Source organism: Schistocerca cancellata, chromosome 9 (genome assembly GCF_023864275.1).
Source record: "Schistocerca cancellata isolate TAMUIC-IGC-003103 chromosome 9, iqSchCanc2.1, whole genome shotgun sequence".
NCBI lineage: Eukaryota > Metazoa > Arthropoda > Insecta > Orthoptera > Acrididae > Schistocerca > Schistocerca cancellata.
The window spans coordinates 323,630,562-323,654,602 of NC_064634.1; the positions used below are offsets into that span (position 1 = coordinate 323,630,562).

General features: G+C 43.1%; 1 protein-coding gene across 1 annotated transcript; it reads left to right on the forward strand.

Moving 5' to 3' along the window:
• Positions 1 to 673: 673 nt before the first annotated feature.
• LOC126100840 (fatty acid-binding protein, muscle-like) lies at positions 674 to 23,568 on the forward strand. The gene is made up of 3 exons (XM_049911493.1): positions 674 to 821; positions 7,669 to 7,952; positions 23,414 to 23,568. Exons 1-3 carry the CDS (start codon positions 746 to 748, stop codon positions 23,462 to 23,464), a joined length of 411 nt encoding a protein of 136 aa, XP_049767450.1. The 5' UTR covers positions 674 to 745; the 3' UTR covers positions 23,465 to 23,568.
• The last annotated feature ends 473 nt before the right edge of the window (positions 23,569 to 24,041 follow it).

The following is a 24,041-nucleotide window of genomic DNA, read 5'->3' on the forward strand; positions in this document are numbered from 1 at the left end:
TGCAACAAGTCGTAACTGGCTCAAATGGCTCTGAGCACTATGGAGCTTAACATTTGAGCTCATCAGTCCCCTAGAACGTAGAAACACTTGAACCTAACTAACCTAAGGACATCGCACACATCCATGCCCGAGGTAGGATTCGAACCTGCGACCGTATCAGTCGCGCTGTTCCGGACTGAAGTTCCTAGAACCGCTCGGCCACAGTGGCCGGCGCGAAGCCGTCATTGTAGAAGGGTATATCGACCTAATAATCGAAGGAGATTACGAAAAGGAAATACGTTACGAGCGCATTGGATACGACACATGCTCATCGAAAATGCAGTTGCCCTGCTTTACGGCGCTTTGCAAACGAAGGCTGACTATTTTCACTCGAGAAAATGCCATCACCATTCCAATTTTCGTATCTCACCCTTGCGAAAAGTACGGAAATGAATTGCCTCCACTTGAACTTTAAGAAACCATTCGTTTTTGTTATACAACTTCGTTTAATGCTGAAGAAGCAAATGATTTTATTATCTAAAAACGGAAATATAGCGAATAATGAGCTGTCAGTTCACTGTTAATTGACCCCGTTGCCAGATATGAGGCAGAGATTGTGATATCTGCTTACAGATAATCACGCTGTACGAGACGGGTTTTCTTCACACAGGGGAAATATATAAAGACGGCCGTTAATGCTCTAGTTCAGCTAGGTTTGAACAAGCTGCTCTCGCCGTCTCGTTCCCGAAGACTTTTAGCCGCCACCATGGTGAAGAAATACGCAGGAAAGACCTACCAGATCGACAAAATGGAGAACATGGACAACTACCTCATCGCTTACGGTTAGTACTCACACAAGAAATGCGCTAAATAGCTGAATCGACCTGAAGATCATAAAAGAGATTTAAAAAAAACTTATTTTTTTGTGCTCAGTATTGAGTAGCATGATTTCGATAAGATCTCAGTGTCGCTCCATCCACACCCGCACACGCAGCTCGATAATTGGAGTTTTTGCCCCTCACTTCAATTTTACTACCATTTTATTGCTGAATTATTCGTTACTGCAATCCATAAAACGTTTCTCAGGAGCTTTCAGTTACTACTAATATTCCTCGCTGACATCCTTGTCTATTTCGTACTCTTTTAACCTTATCTCGCAGGGACGTATTTTACACATGACTAGTTTATTCTCATCAGAAATTCTGCTTCCGCATCTACCGTGAATCACGAAGATCACATTATGGTGTGTGTGCTGCTATAACTTCTCCCTTTTCCTGATGCAGTCCCGATGATGCGTGGGAAAACGTACTGTTTCTGTCTCCGTATGAGGTCGATTCTCTATAGATTTGACTTCACTGTCCTTTCGCGCCTCTTCTAGGAACGAACGCTCTCGAAATTCCACTAATAAACAACACCACATCCCTCTTTAAGCTTTTCACTATGAAGCTGAATGGGCATCGCGATGATGCTTTCGCACCTACTAAATGAACCTGTAACGAAGCCCGCTGCTCTTCTTTCGATCTTCCCTATCTCCTCTATCACTTCCTGAGGCTGTGGATATCCAACTGAGGAGCAATAACCACATATAGATCGAAGTAATGTCTTTCGTAAGATACCTTTTTCGTTGGTGGACCTCTACTTCTTGAGAATCAGCAGATGAATTTCAAACTGCATCTGCCCTCTACCAACAGTTTTATCTGGTCTTTCCATGGTAAATAGCTCCGTGCACAAAGTGTCCGATATGTGACGCATGTTACAGTTTTCATGATTGTTCGGCAATGAGGTATTCGAACAACAACTGGAGTTTCCACCTATTTATGCGCAACATGTTACATTTGTTTTAGTTGAGCTCCAGTCCCTGCACCTAACGTCGAACCTCTGCCAGTCTTCCTGTATTATCCAACGATTTTATAGCGTTGCGACTTCTCTGTATACCTCGGCATCATCCCGTGAACAGCCCCATTTAGCTTCTGACGACCTTCTTTAGTACTGCCACAACATGTTTCGCCGAAAGAAATGGAGTTTTGGAGATATGCACCTTAATTATGTGTAACCTAACATATGAGAACAGGAATACCTTTGTTTAGAAATGTTTGCATGGTATGTGCAGGAAATAACGTACTTAACTCGTCTGTAACTGCTTTGAGGCTAGCCGTACAGATATGGATATCGTTTTGAAGAACTAGACTACGAAGTCGTCAGCTGAGTCCTACCCTCCCAGATGCTGGCATAGGAGGCCTAGAACTGCGATTAGTTTTAGGAAGAGTTTTAGTTTCTGTGAGAAATTAAAGCAACAGATCAAATGAATAACATAATAAGAAGGACGTCAGGCTGGTTAATAGCTTCTTTGTCCGTCTTTGGAACGAAATAATCACAGTTTATGCTTATTAGGGATTTACCAGTTTATTGGTAGGTTTCTGGAGGTATGTGGCATTAAATGCCTACGCACAGGTCATGTAATTCCTGTAAATAACGGGTCGCTGATTTGAGTACGGGGTCATGGCTCCCGACCCTGCTTCGCCGGTTTCGAGGCTCTGTGTAATAATAATCTGTCCTTTGTCAAAGTCACTTACCTCAATGGATTTCCAATCTGCAGCCCATATCTTCTCTAGGTTGATCCCCCGTCCGTGTCTGCTCCGCTACATACTTTTGATTCCGACTCACGCGCCCGCAGGGCCACCATGCGGCATCCAACGTCGCAGCGGGCACTGGTAGTAATGGTTCAAATGGCTCTGAGCACTATGGGACTTAACATCTGAGGTCATCTAGTCCCCTAGAACGTAGAACTACTTAAACCTAACTAAGCTAAGGGCACCATACACATCCATGACCGAGGCAGGATTCGAACCTGCGACCGTAGCAGTTGCGCGGTTCTGGACTGAAACGCCCAGAATAGCTCGGCCACTGCGGCCGGCGGTCGTAATGTATTGGGTTATTGGAGTAGCTGGCGTTCCTCAAGCAAGTGCTATAAGGCCTCTACTGTTTCTAATCTATGTTAACGACTTAGGAGACAGAGGAGCCCTCTTAGATTGTTTATAGATGACTAATTGCACAAATATGTTGACAGGATACCTGCATAGTGCGAAAAGCGGCTGTTGACTGTACACAACAGTAAGAGGGGAGTGCTCCACACGAATACGCAACTGAATCAGTGAAATCTCGCTTACACGATAAATCAAACAAGTAGAAGGTTGTCGGGTCAACTAAATATATAGGTATTAAAATAAAGAACAACTTAGTGGAACGATCACAAAGGGACTGTTGTGAGAAAAGCAAACCAAAGAATGCGCTTTACCGGTACAAAGCTCCGAAGATGCAACAGATCTACGATATAGGCTGCTTGCACTGCACTTGTCTGTTGCTGCGCGGTATTGTGCTGCGATTCTTGCGAGACAAGATTGACGTCGGACATCGAACAAGTTCAAGTAAGTGCAGCTCGTTTTGTATTATCGCCATTTGATGTGGAAATCACTGAAACAAAGTTGTTTCTCGTTGCACGAGAACTTTTCGTTAAATTTCAGCCACCAACCTTCTCCTCCAAGTGCGAAAATATTTTGCTGACTCCTGTCTACATAGGGAAAAATTGTAATAAAATAAGAGGAATCAGAGATCGCACCAAAAGATTTAGATGTAGGTTTTTCACACTTGGTATTAGAGACTGAAACGGTGGAGAAATAGTGTGATAGTGGTTCTATGAAGCCTCTGTCCAGCACCTATGCGTGAACTGCGGAGTAGCCGCGTATAAGTAAATTCGTACCTCGCAGAATGGTGCGTGGGAAGGTTGATTGTCGGTAAGCTTCCACAAGAGCTCCGCTCTCTAATCTTACCTTCTTGGTGTTTTAGCGAGATATAAGATTACGTAGGAGGAAGTAATAGATCGGTTGACACTTCTAGAAACGTACGGTCTCAGAATCTTTACAGTAAATAGCACTGTGTTACATAACACCTCTTTTGAGGCGTCCGCCTTTGGAACTGGCTAAGCATTTCCGTGTCACACTCACGGCTACTAAAGGAACCACTGACGAAACGCGCTTCTATTCTCTGGCTCTTCACTATTTCATCTGTCAATCCTGTGTGGTGAGCCCTCAAGACTGACGAGCAATATTCAGGTATCGGCCCAACGACGGTTCCGTAAGCTACCTCCTTCGTGGGTGGGCTACACTTCCAGTGGATTCTGAAAATGATTGTCTGGCCTCTGTCTTTCCTACGATTAGCGTCATGCGGTCACCCCACTTTAAATTGCCCGTGTGCATAGTCTCAGACATTTACCGGATTTTATTGCTTCCAATTATTATTCTACAGTCGTGTAATCATACAATAGCTTGTGTTTCCCTTGTTTGTGTGGAATACGTCACATCAGTTTATGCTAAGGGTCAACTGCCAATCCCTGCACCATGTGTCGATCCTGGATTTTGCTACGGTTTAATAACGTTCCGCATTTAACAGGACATAGAAGATGATCCACTGAACCATTTGAGATAGAGAACTTGGGAATGGAGAAGCCATCTTAAGGAGATAATAGGAATAAAATCACATTACTGTGTACTTTTTTATTTATACAATCATTGACACAATGAACATACCATTTGTACTGTCTCTTACAAAATGTCCTGAAACTGACGGCCGTCAACCTCAGTGCAAGCATGACATTGGCGAACAAGATTATGACGCATTCTGTCAAATATCCCTGATGTTTTTCGAGTCACATCACAGGCAGCTACAATTCTGACATTCGTCGATCGAGAGAAATAAGCACTCGTCGTGACGTATGGTTCAAATGGCTCTGAGCACTATGGGACTTAACTTCTGAGGTCATCCGTACCCTAGAACTTAGAACTACTTAAACCTAACTAACCTAAGGACATCACACACATCCATGCCCGAGGCAGGATTCGAACCTGCGACCGTAGCAGTGGCGCGGCTCCAGTCTGTAGCGCTTAGAACCGCTCGGCCACCCCGGCCAGCGTGACGCATGGGGCCTATTAGGAAATCGTTTCCTGTACAGTCCTTCAGCAGAGAGAGCATTGCAGCACACTTCCCCATACTCAAAGTGCATGTCAGTGAGTTCTGCGAAACTGTACAGATACCGCTCCATTGTATTGCATTGTACGTCTCTGAATAGCCTTGAGTTGTGAATGGGTCTCCCGTTGATACATAGCACGTTCTGTCATGGCACACTCTAAATACGATCCAGCAGGGCTACCATGTGGACAAGTAAAGTAAACAAAACCTGCCTCATGTCTTGTTAGTAATCAGCCTCGTCCTCCTTGCTTCGCTGCAGGAGATAAAGAGTGTACATGTAAATAAACAGCACCGTACGCATAAACTTGTACACACTTAAGTTGTAAATACACAAAGCGATGGACAACTTTACTTCCATATCTCCTTAAGCTAGCTTCTCCTACCCCACCAGGATCCCTACTTCAAATTGCTCAGTGGAGCATTCGCTATGCCCTGTTACATTTTCCCACGCTCTTACCGAAACACGCTGTATACAAGAGCATCACCCACTAACAGTCTCGTGGTGCTTCCGACGTCATCTACTAGATCATATGTATATGGCCGTACACCACTGGTGATCGTCGAGGGGACACTGAATAGTGCACGGTACATCCAAACCGTCATCGAACCCATCGTTCTACCATTCCTAGACCGGCAAGGGAACTTGCTGTTCCAACAGGACAATGCACGTCCGCATGTATCCCGTGCCACCCAACGTGCTCTAGAAGGTGTAAGTCAACTACCCTGGCCAGCAAGATCTCCGGATCTGTCCCCCATTGAGCATGTTTGGGACTGGATGAAGCGTCGTCTCATGCGGTCTGCACGTCCAGCACGAACGTTGGTCCAACTGAGGCGCCAGGTGGAAATGGCATGGCAAGCCGTTCCACAGGACTACATCCAGCATCTCTACGATCGTCTCCATGGGAGAATAGCAGCCTGCATTGCTGCGAAAGGTGGATATACACTGTACTAGTGCCGACATTGTGCATGCTCTGTTGCCTGTGTCTATGTGCCTGTGGTTCTGTCAGTGTGATCATGTGATGTATCTGACCCCAGGAATGTGTCAATAAAGTTTCCCCTTCCTGGGACAATGAATTCACGGTGTTCTTATTTCAATTTCCAGGAGTGTATTTTTCATACGCACGTTGGTTGCGGAATCCTTGTTGATTTACATTTACTAAAACAATTTTATCGAGGATGTGGGTGTAAGCAGGTCTTAAGGGGTGAAAACATCAGCACAATATTACCCGACCACTGTAATATTTCTCTTGTCCTTCCGCGGCCTTTATCGGGCACGTGCGGTAACTTTAAAGTAAACAAGTACAGGTGTGACTAAGGAAAACATGTTGCACTATGAATGCATTTAACATAATTGTGCATATATTATCAAGCAATTCAGCGTGACCTCGAGAAATATCATGATAAAAACTCACGATAAGCCGACCGCAGTGCCTCACTCCCAGCTGTAATAATAAGTATTGCGATCGACTAATACGAGGAAACGAAGCAAAGCCATGGACTGAAACGCAGTGCATATTCTAAAATATTCCCTTCTTCCTACAATCACATACGTAATGGCAAAAATGTTCGAGTTTTACTAAAGTTAACATATTAAACATTTAATATTACGACAAGAGGAATATACTGAATTACTAGTGAAAAGTTACTTATGGAATTGGTTCCTCGTCTAGGGTTTACAAGAAATCAAAATCATATTCCGAAGCTATTGATGATACACTGACTTTTAGGTAACGAAATTCTTTATTGCATAAATTTTTAAAGACATCTTCATAGAAATTTGTACTTATCTCTGTTTCAGACTTGAAACTGCATCCTGCTTTGACAACTAACTATGAATAACTCCGTACTGACTCTAACTAACGAGAGCTGACTCACTTGGCCTTGCACCAGCCTTTTCATAAAAACGTAACAGTACATTATGAAAAATTCATTATTGAAATCATTACCTTTTCAAACCTGTAATAAAAGAATAATTTTTGACAACAATTAAAGTGTAACACTAAATTTTACAATAATGAAACAATTGTTTCCTACTGGTTGTTTTTGACAGGAACTTTTCATTCAAAATTTCGTAAACTTTGAACGTTAAACAATTACTGTTATAATATGCAAATTTCTTCTGAATTATTTAATTATTTTGATTACTTTATGCACGTTTCAACTCTAATGTTACACTACCTGACATAATTAACTACCTACTAAACCATGTTAAAGTTACTTAACTATAGGTTTGTTTGCAATTTCAATAATTGGTCTCATTTGCATCTAGTGATTTTCTAGAACTTTCTGTTCCATAATTTTCCAATATTTTATACAAAAACCGCGTTATATAAGTGAGCTATTACATTCTATGATCTGAAATTACTTTTGCAACTGGGTGGGAATGCGTATGCCTGACGTCTCAAGTTGTCCAGGTTTACAGTCTGGATAATGAAATGGTGTATCAAACGTTGATACTCAGACGATATTCAGTTATTCCAGATAGTTTTAAATAATGCATAATGAATGTGAAAGAATTAAACAGAATCGTAATTGTCTGATAAGATGATACTAGATAACGTTTATTGAGTAATACACTGCAGACCGTGTATCGCATACTCCTATACGAAACCTAAGGTTCCTCCGTGTTCGACACCTGGCGATGACAGTTTATTTTTTTATGTGCAGGCGTGAGTGACCCCGGTCACCGGGAGGCAGCCCTCAAGCAGACGACCAAGACGACGCTGACGGTGGACGGCGACCAGTACAAGATCATCCTCGACATCGGCTCGAGGAAGATGGAGATCCCATTCAAGCTGAACACCGAGTTCGAAGAGACGACGCTGGACGGCCGCAAAGCGCAGACGACGTTCACCGTGAAGGGCGACGACGTTCTGGTGCAGGTGCAGAAGCTCACAGACGGCCGCACCGTCACCACCGAGAGGAAGTTCAGCGACACCCAGATGATCGCGGTAAGGCCACTCACACACTAACAAATGTGGCTTTCATAACCGTATATTACAATGTAGAGGTGAAGAACATCCACATTCAGTTGTTTTTAAGATGTTCGAGGTTGTGGTCAATCTCTACATTTGCACTGTAATGTTCTCGTGAAAATCAATTTATTTCCCAAGATCGCTATGTTAACATAATTAAATGATTACTAGTTTCGGCAACACGTATTGCCATCTTCAGCTCCATGAAAAGAACGTATGCCCCATAAGACTGGGTGGCGGCAGTTACATCACACAAAGCTTAAACAAAGGGCGCCCATACGATAGTTTCTAGTGTGTGGGAGAAGGGGGGGGGGAGGCTGAAAGTGAGAATATGAAGTATTTTTAATATTTTGGAAGACGAATGGCGACTTGTAAGTAGGCATAAAAAGTTTCAGTTACAACTCTATTAAAAACCTTCGTAATATTGACTTTTAAGTTATTTTTCTGAAAGAAAAACACGCAACTACTCTATATTTTTTCCTTTCTCTGACACCTAGTGGGTGGGGGGTTGACAGGAGGCATGGCGGCCCTTGCTCTATGGTATGGGCTCCCTTGGCTTGAACCACTCTGTCACATTAGAAACATGCAATATGCTGTAAAATAATTTCCCTCATAAAATTTGTCTCATGTGGACGTAAGTCCAGAGTCAAAATATAATATTGAAAACATCTGCCGGCCGAAGTGGCCGCGCGGTTCTGGCGCTGCAGTCTGGAACCGCGAGACCGCTACGGTCGCAGGTTCGAATCCTGCCTCGGGCATGGATGTGTGTGATGTCATTAGGTTAGTTAGGTTTAACTGGTTCTAAGTTCTAGGGGACTAATGACTTCAGCAGTTGAGTCCCATAGTGCTCAGAGCCATTTGAACCATTTTTTGAAAACATCTAATAAACAAACATTAAATAAAAATATACCGTAAGCAATTCGAGGTAATACAATGATATATCAGGTGTACTATCATGATGTATGTACGACTTTGAATACGAATGGCATGAACGAGACAGATACAAGCCACATCTTGCCTCTTCGTGATAGAATGCCATATTGGCTGCCATAGAGTAACTGACCACTGGATTTGGAGTACAACGGAAGCTAGCACCGAGAAGTACCACCAGATGGCAGTCTGAACTGGATGAGCTCATTAGTTAATGTATCAAGGCCACACATTTGTTTAACGTGGAAACTATCAGAAGAAATGTAACCATCAAAGTAATATAAATCAAGCAATCATAACGGGCAAAATTGACACAAATTCTATATAAAGGAGGCAAACCATGCTGTTAAGTTCAAAATGGTTCAAATGGCTCTGAGCACTATGGGACTCAACTGCTGTCGTCATCAGTCCCCTAGAACTTAGAACTACTTAAACCTAACTAACCTAAGGACATAACACACACCCATGCCCGAGTCTGGATTCGAACCTGCGACCGCAGCAGCAGCGCGGCTCCGGACTGGAGCGCCTAGAACCGCACGGCCACCGCGGCCGGCATGCTGTTAAGTGTCACGGGTAGGTGCCTACGCCATCAGATAGAACGTGGAAACTTTTATGACGTAACGATAACACAATATATTACATGCATTAACATATATGTGCCATACTATATATAACAGAATTAGCTTTTGGGGAAAGCTACACAGTCAACATTTACAGAATTATGAAATAAGATTTGGCCTCATGGGTAGGTTTCTCTGCAAGCGAAGGATGACAACAATTACGTAACACGAAACTGTAAAACAAGCGTTTACATACTGTAGGATAGCAATATAAAGTACAATTCATGAATGAAACATCTTTTCATAATAACATATAAACATTTTTGTATTTCATTGGTCTTCTACAATTTTTGTCACCTTTAGAAATATCGAAGTGTCACTATTAAATTTGTTGCTGGTGTTAGCACTACTGTACATATTCTATCTTCAATGCGACACATTTGTCCAACGGTGAGTCACTAGACAGAAACCTTCCTTGTAGGCTGTTAAAGAAACATTCGTCCTCTATAGTCAATTCAGCGTCATACAGGAAATGCCTGCCCCACAATGGTTCCTTCATCAAAGGAAAGAGGAAGAAGTCTCTAAGTACTGTGTGAGGAGAATATCAGGCTCCAGGCAAAATATGATTGTCCAGAGAGGCAGCGTGTGTGTCTGTGTCCTGTGCAAAATGACTGGAGCACTCTAGTGGAGCAAATACACACCTTTCCACTACGTTCTCCCATAACAACCTCCCATAACGTTGTCAGGAGGTTGCGATACTATGCTCCTTCAACGGATTGCAGGACATCATGGCAGCCCAGAAAACGCACAGCGCCACCTTACCAGATGATGGTTAGGTCGTTACCTTTTTCGCCAGTAGTAAGTCTAACTTTACCATTGCTTGCTTTGTTCCTTTGTGCCGGAGCGTAGTGGTACACCCACCACTCGTCCGTGGTGGTTAGACGGCTAGAGAAGTCTGAATCGGCCTGTCATGGCTGCAGCGTTCTCGCTACCACCTCGGTTTGGCGCTCGTTTTTAATGGGTATAAGCAGTCTGGAAAGCCAGTGGGCGGATACTTGATGTATTCAAAATGTCGTGAAAGGTGTTAACAAATCATCCCAGAGTGAGTTTTACATTTTTTACACTATCGCCTCCATTCTGCCACGCCGGTCTCCGGTTGTTCACGGGGAGGTGACCGGCCACTTCATTCTTAGCCGTTCAGACATGCTTGACCACACCTGAAGTGACTGCGCCGCCTAACAACTCTATCAAATATTTACTATCAAAAACAGTCTTGATCACAAATTATTTATCCCGGTGACCGGTTTCGACCACAACTGTGATCATCTCTAGACCTACAAGTAAAATACAAAACTTAAGCAGAGTGCTACATACAATAAAGAAAAATATATAAAGTATATAAAGCTAGAAAGTTATGAAACGATGAATTACCAATGGGAAAGAACCTCCTTCTGGTGAATCACTACTGGAGAAACCAGCGTATGTTTTACTATGTATACTGGAGGCTCCGCCCACCTCTGACAGAATGATGTCATCCCTAACCAATGGGTTATAGGTCGAATAACAACGTAAGATTTCTTAGTTAAAAAAAACATTGACAAAAAAGAAAAATAAACGCACATAAAACTTAGCTTGTTCAACAGCTATTGTCAGTTAAGAATCGTTAAAAATATTTAAACTAGTAGGATAGATGAACATCGTTTTGACAGTACATAGGCTGCTCACTCTAGGCCTGTCAGTGAACCATTTGGAACCACTGGTTGCCATGGTGAGGTTATACGCCGTTCCCAAGATGTGGCAGCAGGCTTCTTTCCACTGAAGTTGTTGAAGAATCGATAGGTAAACTAGTGGTTACCATTGTGAGGATGGACGCCATTCCAAAGATGTGGCAGCAGACTTCTTTCATACGAAGCTGTTGTGAAAGTCGAATGGCAAACACTGTCACGTCAGATGAAGTACTATTGATCAGCAACATGTTTTTATTGAAACGATAGTCGCTCTATCAGGGTGCTTTCCAATGAGGAGGCTCCAAAAATTGTTAACTGACGTGTTGTAGTACATGCTGCACAGATACGATTTCATGGAGTAATAAGAGACTTTTATTTATATAGATTACTCGATGCGTAATAATTAATTCTTGCAGATCAATACTAAGAAAGAAAGTAATCTAGAGGGCATAGTACTTGTTCATATTTACGAAATATTGTCTATGAAGTTCCTACGTAGATTGCAATTTTTACATGTGACAGTTGTTAAGGCATTGCTATATCTTATGTTGCATGCAGAAGTCATGGGAAACCTCCTAACATCGTGTCAGACCCCCTTTTGCTCTGATTACTGCAGCAACTCGACGTAGCATGAAAACAACAAGTCTTTGGACATCCTCTGCAAAATATTGAGCCGTACTGCCTCCATAGCCGTCTACAATTGCGAAAGTGTTGACTGTACAGGATTTTGTGCACGAACTGACCACTCGATTCTGTCCTATAAATGTTTGGTGGGATTCATGTCGAGCGATCTGGACGGCCAGCCATCTGCTAGAATCGTCCAGAATGTTCTTCATACCAGTGAATTATTGATTCAGATGGACCAGAGGACCCAGTCCATTCCATGTAAACACATCCCTCACCATTATGGAGCCACCACCAGATTGCCCAGTGCCTTGTGGACAACTTGGGTCCACGGCCTCGTGAGATCCGCGTAATACTCAAACTCTATCAACAGCTCTTACCAACTGAAATTGGGACTCATCTGACCAGGCCATTGCTTACGATTCGTCTAGGGTCCAACCGATCTGGTTACGAACACAGGAGAGACGCTGCAGGCGACGTCGTGCCGTTAGCAAAGGCACTCGCATCGGTCCTCTGCTGCCATAGCCCATTAACGCCAAATTTCGTCGCTCTGTCCTAGCCGATACAGTCCCACGTTGATTTCTGTGGTTAGGTGACGCAGTGTTGCTTGTCTGTTAGCATTGACAACACATAAACGCCACTGCTACCGGTCGTTAAGAGAAGGTCATCTGCCTCTGAGTTGTTACTGCTGGGCCCGCATCTCGTGGTGTTGCTTGTCTGTTAGCATTGACAACTCCACATAAACGCCACTGCTACCGGTCGTTAAGAGAAGGTCATCTGCCTCTGAGTTGTTACTGGTGGGCCCGCATCTCGTGGTCGTGCGGTAGCGTTCTCGCTTCCCACGCCCGGGTTCCCGGGCTCGATTCCCGGCGGGGTCAGGGATTTTTCTGCCTCGTGATGGCTGGGTGTTGTGTGATGTCCTTAGGTTAGTTAGGTTTAAGTAGTTCTAAGTTCTAGGGGACTGATGACCACAGGTGTTAAGTCCCATAGTGCTCAGAGCCATTTGAACTATTTTTGTTACTGGTGAGAGGTAATATCTGACATTTGGTATTCTCGGTACAATCTTGACACTATGGATCTCGGACAATTGAATTCCCTAACTATTTCCGAAAACGGAATATTCCACGCGTCTAGCTCCAATTACCATTTAGTGTTCAATTCCTATCGTGCGGCTACAATCACGTCTGAATCACCTGAGTGCAAATGACAGCTGCGCCATCTGTATATATGCATACCGCTACCCCATGACTCTTATCATCGTGCGATGGTACATCGTTGCCGTACATTTCCACCAGCTGAACTGTTGCTCAGTTGTTCCCCTTTTAATGCAGGAAACTTATTACGGCACGATATTCCAGTTAGCTGCGATGTTTCGTTTCGGTCCCTTTTCGGCGATCTGCGGAACTGTGGCGCTGACTTTATGATGTGTACCAGGACTGCATACGTGTACCTGCAAATACGAAAAAAAATTACCTACTTACATTGTTTTCCCAAGGTGATAATTAAACATTTAGAACAACCCCTCACATTATATAATTAATTTTAAGCAAACGTGTTTCTCCCAACTTGTTGCGGAATCTTTTTTTCAGTGCGAGAAATACAGTCGGCATGTTTTGGTGTTAGATACATCGTCAAATATTACTTACCTGAATTACATGCGTATGCACTGTGCAAAAGCATCGCGGCGGATTGCTTCTGAGAGTAAAATTGGCAATCCAAAAGCAATGGATAAAGACAATGAGAGAGTTGATTCAGCGGTTACGGAACAGGAGCGGCGTTCAGATGAACATCCTGCATTGCTAATTCCCATAGCTCAGTTCTGGATGATGTCCAGATTGTTTATTTGACAGTTTACGACCGATTGCCAAACCAGCGTTATCCAAAACAAACTTGTACACAATCTGTAATTACCTTGTCGCAGACAGAATATTAATTCTAGATTTCTTTCTAAGGTCATCCACTGATATTTTCACTTAAAAGGAAGTAACTGTTTCCTACTAACAATAGAGTGGAAACGACCATAGCATGCAATTGAACCACATTGGGGTTTTGAAAAAACAAAAAGATGTACTTCACCTTAATGACTACGAAACAGAAGTGAGTGATTAGGGCGCTGAACTCGTTTTGGAGTGGAACGCTATTTAAAGTCTCCGCTGGTCATACTGATTTTACCCAAGTTCCCAGAAAACGATTCTGGATATTAGCGAACATAGGCCACATGCGATTTCCTATTCGATCCTTATTCAAACCGTCTTTAAATAACCAACGTGTAAAAAATTTTAAATCTAGAAGTGCTTCAAAGCAGGTCAGGGCAAACTCACCATTCAATGCTCGAACTTAGAAATAACATTTGTCTCATACTAAAAGAGCACGTCGTGAAACTACTGTACAATACAAATAAACTTCATCGAAGAGGCAGAAGGACAGCCAATATAACCGCGACTATAATTATAACCACTGAAAAGTCACATATATTTGTATAGGTTTATCTCCCATATGTTGTACAATATTATAACATCCAAAAAATCTGTGGCCGCAACCATTTAAAAAAAGTCCATAGATGGTTCTTTTGAGATTATCCTTCCACTCAACGTCTATACGGAGCAAAAAGCGGATCATGCAATAGTCTTAATTTCAAAATTAGGTTCTCTGAGAAGTGTATGGGGTAAAGAAATTTTACCCAATTGTTCATAGGTGATTCACTAGTTTACACGATGTATAACGATCGTCTCCGTAGATATCGTTTTGTGTATCAACTAATACAATGCGAGAAAAGTGTTGGGTCTGCTTGTCAAGCATGCTATCAGTACGAAAGTTCTTGCTATTTGCAGCCTATAGTTTATATCATCTTTAATTATGAGAGTGTCAGCTATTTTTCTGGCCAAATAGCAAATCTAGCCTACTACATTTAGTATCTCTTTCTCTAATCTAATTCCTTTAGCATAATTTCGTTTAACTCGACTACATTCCATTAGTATTGTTCTACATTTACTGATTCATATATACAGGGTGTTACAAAAAGGTACGGCCAAACTTTCAGGAAACATTCCTCACACACAAAGAAAGAAAATATGTTATGTGGACATGTGTCGGGAAACGCTTACTTTCCATGTTAGAGCTCATGTTATTACTTCTCTTCAAATCACATTAATCATGGAATGGAAACACACAGCAACAGAACGTACCAGCGTGACTTCAAACACTTTGTTACAGGAAATGTTCAAAACGTCCTCCGTTAGCGAGGATAGATGCATCCACCCTTCGTCGCATGTCGCATGGTATCCCTGATGCGCTGATGCAGCCCTGGAGAATGGCGTATTGTATCACAGCCGTCCACAATACGAGCACGAAGAGTCTCTACATTTGGTACCGGGGTTGCGTAGACGAGAGCTTTCAAATGCCCCCATAAATGAAAGTCAAGAGGGTTGAGGTCAGAAGAGCGTGGAGGCCATGGAATTGGTCCGCCTCTACCAATCCATCGGTCACCGAATCTGTTGTTGAGAAGCGTACGAACACTTCGACTGAAATGTGCAGGAGCTCCATCGTGCATGAACCACATGTTGTGTCGTACTTGTAATGGCTCATGTTCTAGCACCACAGGTAGAGTATCCCGTATGAAATCATGATAACGTGCTCCATTGAGCGTAGGTGGACGAAACTAAAATGAGCTCTAACATGGAAATTAAGCGTTTCCGGACACATGTCAACATAACATCTTTTCTTTATTTGTGTGTGAGGAATGTTTCCTGAAAGTTTGGCCGTACCTTTTTGTAACACCCCGTATATGTTAATGTCTTTTTAAAACTCTGCCAATGAAGTTCAACCTTTTATGCTGTCTTTTATGGACGCCACTGGGCGTATTAGCTTATTCCCTGAGTCTAATTGCGTTAAAATTAATGACGACCGATTTGGCTGTGTATGTGTCCAGTGTCTCATTGTTCATCTTGTAATTACCGTAATTTGTAGCGGAAACTGGCCGCCATCCCAACAATTATCTGCATTATCTTCAGAGCTGCAAAGCTAGTGAATCTGAACTTTCGGTCATTACCGAGTAGCGTACCACCTTGGGCTGCGGAGTAAGAAGTGAAATAATTACGCTTCATTAAGCTCCTCCTAGGCAGTGAAGTAAGAGGGAAGAAGACTACCATTTTAGTTGATCCAGCGCTGCAGATCGAGTGGAAATTATTATTAATAAAAGGAATTTGTATTGTCAAGTCAAAATGGACAAAGGTGATTCCTGGTTGCAAAGAACACAAAAAGAGGTTAAGAAACGTCCGCTCCATGCTTTGCATCACACGGTAATTCTTAGGAAAATCACTCACTGTATCTTTCTGTTTGCATTGAACAATTACTCACTGCCGTTGCGTTATGTAACACACTGTGCGCGAGATAAAATGCTGTTTATTACGACAGCATCCGGCAGTGTTCTGCTCAAGACGTCTGTCAACATTATGTGTTTGTACGAGATAATCCTTCTGTAAATACTAGGGGGAAAATGCTGTTTATCTTGTACCCTCTCAGGGAGTTGTCTACCAGCCAGTACGTCTTCGTCCGATGTGTCCTACTTTCAGAGGCACTTCTTACAAATGTGCTGATGAATCGCGTGGTTAATACAGCGTCGGTTGCGTTATTTCACTTGGATGAATTTTGGTATCGTTTGGAGCAGCTGTGTTGGTAACTGTATGCAATTCTGGGGCATAGGCACAATGTAGCGCAGGATACCGGATTGTACAGTATGACGTCACTTCTAAATGGATCCTCAGTTCATATTCAGTGTAATGTTGATACAAGCTTGCAACGATGCAGCAGACAGGTAAATGTATCACTTCGAGATAGGGAGCTGTGGTCGGTAAACTACTGAGTCGAATGTAATAAAATAAAGAGTATCAAATTTACCGTTGTCGTGCTGACGCAGACAAAAATCCAAGTAAACACATGTGTGTAGTAATTTCATTCGTCCACGCAACTTGCATAAGGCTTACCTTCACAACACAAGCTCAGAGCGACACTCAGAAGCTTTGCAGGCGTGACACCGTCGCACAAAGTTCTGTTATACCAGTTCGAACAACACCTGCCGTTGTTTGAGCAACGTCACAGATAACGACATTTCTCTTAAGAGTTCCTCTTCAGTCGTGGCATCTGTGACTTCCTCTGGAATACTGTTCCAGTGTTTGGAGTCCTTATGAAGTAGACACCTCAGCAGACATCGCACTTCAGATACAGGACAGGTCGTGTGGTCGTTACCAAATTGTAACAGAAATTCTAGGGGGACAAAAGTGGGAATCCTTGAAAGAAAGATGAGGTAATTTTTGCGAAACCCTGTTGAGTAAATTTTGAGAGAACCAGTACAAAGATTATTATGCGACCACTACGCTACCAACAGCGCATATCTCGCGTAACGATCATGCGAATATGATGAGAGCTATTAGGGTGCATACAGAGGCGTACAGTCATTTTTTCCGCGCTCAGTAAGCGAATGGAACAGCAGAGAAAGTCCATAATATTGGTACAATGCACCCTCCGCCAGGCGCTGTAGAGTGGCTTGTGGAGAAGACTTCCCTTATGGCACACCTAGAAGAAGAGAAGTCGCTGTCGCATCGCATAAACGGGATAGTCACATCTTCTCCCTACATTGTCAGGGAACTTCATCTTGAGGTTAAAGCTCGCTTTTTTGCCCACGTTTCCTCTGAAATAAATATGTTATGGGAAGAGGGTTACTCCTTAACCAAACACAGTATCCTTCTTCTTTCGCACATGTGTACTACCTGACAAAAAAAGTGAAACGCCCAGGAGGGGAGGAGGTAATGATGAAACTTCACGGATTGACTCGGCACGTGATATTATTTCGGTGATTATAAAATGGAGTCAAATTTAGAACGAAATTGGGAGTATGGGCCCACTTGTCGGTATGGCGCTATACCCTCTCTGCCCTGGATGCATGCACTCATTCGGTTGGGAATGGTGTCATGAAGTCGTTGTAGCCTTTCCTGAGGCAAGCTGCTCCACAACTGTTGTGACCTTGGATACTGGCATTGGGACTGAGTTGGCATTCGAGATGATCACACACATCTTCTATTGAGGATACAGCTAGGGATCTTGCTGGATACGGGAATACCTCAACATCACGCACACAGTTCATAGACGCCCTCGTCATGTGTGTACGAGCATTGTCCTGCTGGAAAATGGCACCATAATACTATCACATGGAAGGTAACAACTGAGGATGTAGAACGGCTGTGACGTAACGTTATGCAGTCAGCCTTGCCTCAAATCACTACGAGCCATGACATGAAGTCATAGACGACGGCTCCCCTAATCACGACACCAGGAGTAACTCCCCCAAAAAACTGAAAGAAAAGGTCCTCTCTCTAGATCGCAGCCATACTAACCTACGTTGGTCATTCGGGGTAGTGGAGAACCGCGTTTCGTCGCTGAATACGATGCGATGCCATTTATGAGCAGTCCGAGATTCCTCGGTCACGGTACCATTCCAAACGCAGCCGTTTGTGCTGTGATGTCAACGGTAATTCCGTAGTCCAACTGCTGCCAGTCTGCGAGCGATGGCGTGGGACGAAACAAAGTTGCAGGGAGTCCTGTACTTGTTCTCGGATGGCAGGCTCAGAGTTGAAGGTGTTACGAAGTCGTTGAGGCACAACACAGGAATGTCGCTAGTGGTGGTCAGACGTGGTCGACGAGAACCCCGACACCGATCAAGCCTTCCCTCACGTTCCCATGCAGTTCAACATCGAGTTATCGTATCCGAATCTCCCACAGATCTTGATGTTTCACAATTCGATCAGGCAGCCAAATGGAGACTCCCCGTTCCTCGCAGCTATCACTCAACGTAACGCTGTTCACACCCATTATACAACCTACCAGTTGTGGCAACAACACTAAATATGAGGAACACTAAAGTACACTGGTGGCGGTTCACTTGTCAACGAAAATTTAAGATCGAATCATTTAAATAACTGCCGATGATCTGTAGGTGTACGAAACTACACTGAATTGCGACCGTATCCTATGGGTGCTTCTCCTTTGTCCTCACACAGTCTATATGTAGCAAGAAGAGTACGTTAACTGATTTTTCTACGAACATACACTCACGGAATTTTAATAGCAATCCACAAAATGCGTCTCTTGTAAGATCAGACATCGTTGATGCAATTTAACTTCCGCGACAAAAATGGTTCAAATGGCTCTGAGCACTATGGGGCTTAACTTCTGAGGTCATCAGTCCTCTAGAACTTGAAACTACTTAAACCTAACTAACCTAAGGGCATCACACACACACACCCATGCCCGAGGCAGGATTCGAACCTGCGACCGTAGCGGTCTCGCGGTTCCAGACTGTAGCGCCTAGAACCGCTCGGCCACTACGGCCCTCTCTTCCGCGACACATTCGCATTTTCTAAACGAACCCATGCCATAATCAGCTGCCGGCCGGTGTGGCCGAGCGGTTCTAGGCGCGTCAGGCTGGAACCGGGCGACCGCTACGGTCGTAGGTTCGAATCCTGCCTCGGGCATGGATGTGTGTGATGTCCTTAGGTTAGCTAGGTTTAAATAGTTCTAAGTTCTAGGGGACTGATGACCTCAGCCGTTAAGTCCCATAGTGCTCGGAGCCATTTGAACCATAATCAGCTGCATTTCTCTCATCTTTCTTCTCCACCAGTACTACCTGGAACGGAAAACAAAAACGATAAATTAATATATTGCAGTGGTCCGTCCCGAAACAAGTTTTCTGAGAATGTAATTACGGGGGCTGTTCGGAAAGTAACTTCCAATCGTTCGCGAAATCGAAACCACCGTCAAAGTCCGAAAAGTTTTGCACAGCTGTGGTGGATAGTGTCGCTAATATACCCCTCGATCGCGGCACTTCACTTTTTTCAATTCTGAGCTCACAGTCAGCACGTAATAGTGTCTCCCGCCAAGTATAGGTGTCTTTTGAGAGGTTTTGCCTGGTGTAGCGCAGCGCACATAACGTAACTGCCGTGCGTTCCCTTCTTCATGACAATTCTCGGCCGCACTCTGCAGGGGCAACGAAGATGCTCCTGCAGCGTTTTCGATGGGAAATGTTTGATCAACTACAACACAGCACGTAGTTGGTTCGTATTGAGTTTCATCTCTGCCCAAATGAACCGCTGTCTATGAAGACAACGTTTTGGTACAGATAGCGAGCTGTAGACGAGCGTAGAGAATTCTACATCTACATTTATACTCCGCAAGCCACCCAACGGTGTGTGGCGGAGGGCACTTTACGTGCCACTGTCATTACCTCCCTTTCCTGTTCCAGTCGCGTATGGTTCGCGGGAAGAACGACTGTCTGAAGGCCTCTGTGCGCGCTGTAATCTCTCTAATTTTACATTCGTGATCTCCTCGGGAGGTATAAGTAGGGGGAAGCAATATATTCGATACCTCATCCAGAAACGCACCCTCTCGAAACCTGGCGAGCAAGCTACACCGCGATGCAGAGCGCCTCTCTTGCAGAGTCTGCCACTTGAGTTTGATAAACATCTCCGTAACGCTATCACGGTTACCAAATAACCCTGTGACGAAACGCGCCGCTCTTCTTTGAATCTTCTCTATCTCCTCCGTCAACCCGATCTGGTACGGATCCCACACTGATGAGCAATACTCAAGTATAGGTCGAACGAGTGTTTTGTAAGCCACCTCCTTTGTTGATGGACCACATTTTCTAAGGACTCTCCCAATGAATCTCAACCTGGTACCCGCCTTACCAACAATTAATTTTATATGATCATTCCACTTCAAATCGTTCCGCACGCATACTCCCAGATATTTTACAGAAGTAACTGGTACCAGTGTTTGTTCCGCTATCATATAATCATACAATAAAGGATCCTTCTTTCTATGTATTCGCAATACATTACATTTGTCTACGTTAAGGGTCAGTTGCCACTCCCTGCACCAAGTGCCTATCCGCTGCAGATCTTCCTGCATTTCGCTACAATTTTCTAATGCTGCAACTTCTCTGTATACTATAGCATCATCCGCGAAAAGCCGCATAGAACTTCCGACACTATCTACTAGGTCATTTATATATATTGTGAAAAGCAATGGTCCCATAACACTCCCCTGTGGCACACCAGAGGTTACTTTAACGTCTGTAGACGTCTCTCCGTTGATAACAACATGCTGTGTTCTGTTTGCTAAAAACTCTTCAATCCAGCTGATATTCCGTAGGCTCTTACTTTGTTTATCAGGCGACAGTGCGGAACTGCATCGAACGCCTTCCGGAAGTCAAGAAAAATAGCATCTACCTGGGAGCCTGTACCTAATATTTTCTGGGTCTCATGAACAAATAAAGCGAGTTGGGTCTCACACGATCGCTGTTTCCGGAATCCATGTTGATTCCTACATAGTGGATTCTGAGTTTCCAAAAACGACATGATACTCGAGCAAAAAACATGTTCTAAAATTCTACAACAGATCGACGTCAGAGATATAGGTCTATAGTTTTGCGCATCTGCTCGACGACCCTTCTTGAAGACTGGGACTACCTGTGCTCTTTCCCAATCATTTGGAACCTTCCGTTCCTCTAGAGACTTGCGGTACACGGCTGTTAGAAGGGGGGCAACACGGCTGTTAGAAGGGGGGCACAGGCGGCTGCCTTCAATGACGAGGGTCTTGGGAAGTTTGTACAACGCTACGACAAATATCTGAGTCGGAGCGGCGACTATGTATAGGGGTAGCTGGAAGGTGTAGCTAACGATTGGAAATAAAACTTTTTTTATTTTCACAATGGTTTCCATTTCGCGACCTATCGGAACTTACTTTCCGAATAGCCCTCGCATTTTGTTTGACTATTCGACCGTTTGAATATTTCGGGCTTTTCCAGCCACACTAGGTGTTTCAACGCCCCTATAATCCACGAAAAGAATCTTGCCGATTCCGCCATAGGCCAAGGGAATTTTTTTTTTTATCAGCCCAGCCCGAAACAACTCTCTTTTATCGTTTTCTTGTGAGGGGCGGTTATATACTTGCTGCTGTTCCCGTTTCATCACATCTGCTCATTGATGACACGAAGATAACAACACCTACTTTTAGAAATACCAGCACTATACTGGGTAGCATGTACCAGCATTTACTGCGACATGCTGCCGTGGGCAACTATTTTAATGCTACTGGTAAGATAAGCAATTGCCTGGTCTTTTCTTAAACAGCCTGAATTTCGTATTCTTGAATATCAGTCATTGAACAGTCTGGCGCTGTCATCGTAACGAATCACGCAAGGCGAGGCAAGTGTCGCCATCTCTCCTGCATAGCAGGTAACTGAACTAAAGTTCCAGATACGAAAGTCAGCAACTTAATCACTAGTACCATATAGTCCATAAAGTCGCCTGTGAACACTTTAGTTGAAGCATTAAAAATCCCTTGACGTAACTGCCAACAAAATTTGTTACACTTCCACCTCACAGCTTGCTTATACTAAGTTGTAGAGCGCTTGATACATGTCCTGTCAAGACGCTGCACCTTTAAACAACGTAATTCATACAGGTTCCGGGAAAAAAAACTCCGTCCGAACATAAATTTTAATATTTCTTAAATGCCACTATTTATAAGCTTCCCTGAATTTATTTTTTCATGCAGGTCTTTTCAGATTTGGACATGATCTACAGAACACTAGCAGAAAAATTGCGTAATGTAAGGCATGTGTATCTTGTAATCACACTTTAAATTACACAGTACATGGAGCCACATGTTTAAATGGAAGTGTTCAGCGAACGAATCATCAGGGCCTTCCTTGGAGTGTGAAGGCCCCTGAAAATGATGATATGTTCATCGAATTTGTTGCTTGCTATCTACGTGTTTATCAGCCTAAGGCGTAGACGTACCAGCTAAGTTTGTCAGATTTAATCTCAATTTTGACGTAGCTGTCACGCCGTGCGTATCGTGCACGAAGTATTTTTGACACTATTGACAATGTACGAGGTGCAATGCGCGATACAAACTGTAAACCTTCGAAATCTGTTTCAGTCGACAGATATCTCAAAGTCACTGATAATAGTCCGTGAAGCGACTGGCTATTGTTGTTGCGTAAGCTGCCAACTTGTGAAATCGGCCGTCAAACACCGTCGATATTTGACAAACACTTCAAATCAGGCAGCACACTTCCAAGTAATTTGACAAACACGTGGAGTTAAACAAATTGTCTGATTGTCTACGGGGGCCTTGTCAAGCGAAACAACAAACTATGCTCGCAAAAAACTGCTTCATTGCCGGTCTGTTGACCATGATATAGGTTCTCTGTATTTTTCACATTTCATAATAGTTGAGTACTAGAATATTACGTTCAAAAAGACCTCGATCAATTCCCTTTCTAATACCAATCACACTGAGCCACATCCATGTCATTTATGATTTTCCTGTAGATAAAATTAAAAAAAAAAGAAAAAACATGAGACATACGCATTTCTGGTGCAATTAATTTTGCCCTGTTTTCGAATAAATCTTTAAACTTACCTACGTACTGAAACGTATTCTAATAACTCACTAACTTACATTACTTTACTTACCTTAATAATTTCTTTGAAGGCATGATTACTAGATGTTAAAATCTTATTTTTTGTTCCAGACGCTGACCCTTGGTGACGTCGTTGCCAAGAGATTTTACAAGGCTGTCTAAACGTCACAGTGCGAAGATTTACTTCCAATATTTATGTCCATAATCTCTCAAAATCTGTACTGCTTTTACCATGAGTTAAATAAATACATTTTATTGCTGTGATATTTCGTAATTGGTGAAAGAAACAGTATCTGTAATTCAGGAATCTGATCATCCAAAATTTTTGCTCTCGAGGCTAATACATTAGGGTACTACCAAGGTAATTAATATAACCAGCGAACGAGGATGTCTAGAGAAAAAAGAAACTGCTTTACTATGTCTAGTCATCTTGTTGAGTTTTGAAACTCTTACATAGATTTTTCCGAGTTCGTGAAATGAATCCATACACTCAAACCAACCTTAAAAATTAGGATCACACTAGACAAAAGCAACAAGATGAATAAGTGTGCCTCAGCCGTGATATAATCTCCATTTGAGATCGTCGCTGTCTTTTACTATTTATTTTCGAGTCGCAAAGTGACAACACGAGACGGTGTGCTGATACTTGTGTCTATGAACACATAAAATAACCCAACAAGTGGCACAAAATGGTAAAAAAAACGAAGTTACTATTGAAAATTATCTCCACGGTGTAAAC

Excerpts from the sequence above, each read along its gene's own strand:
- LOC126100840 (XM_049911493.1), top strand. The coding sequence starts at position 746 with ATGGTGAAGAAATACGCAGGAAAGACCTACCAGATCGACAAAATGGAG. Across the intron at positions 822-7,668 it reads CAACTACCTCATCGCTTACG|GCGTGAGTGACCCCGGTCAC; the intron begins GTTAGTACTCAC and ends TTTTATGTGCAG. Across the intron at positions 7,953-23,413 it reads GCGACACCCAGATGATCGCG|ACGCTGACCCTTGGTGACGT; the intron begins GTAAGGCCACTC and ends TTTTTGTTCCAG.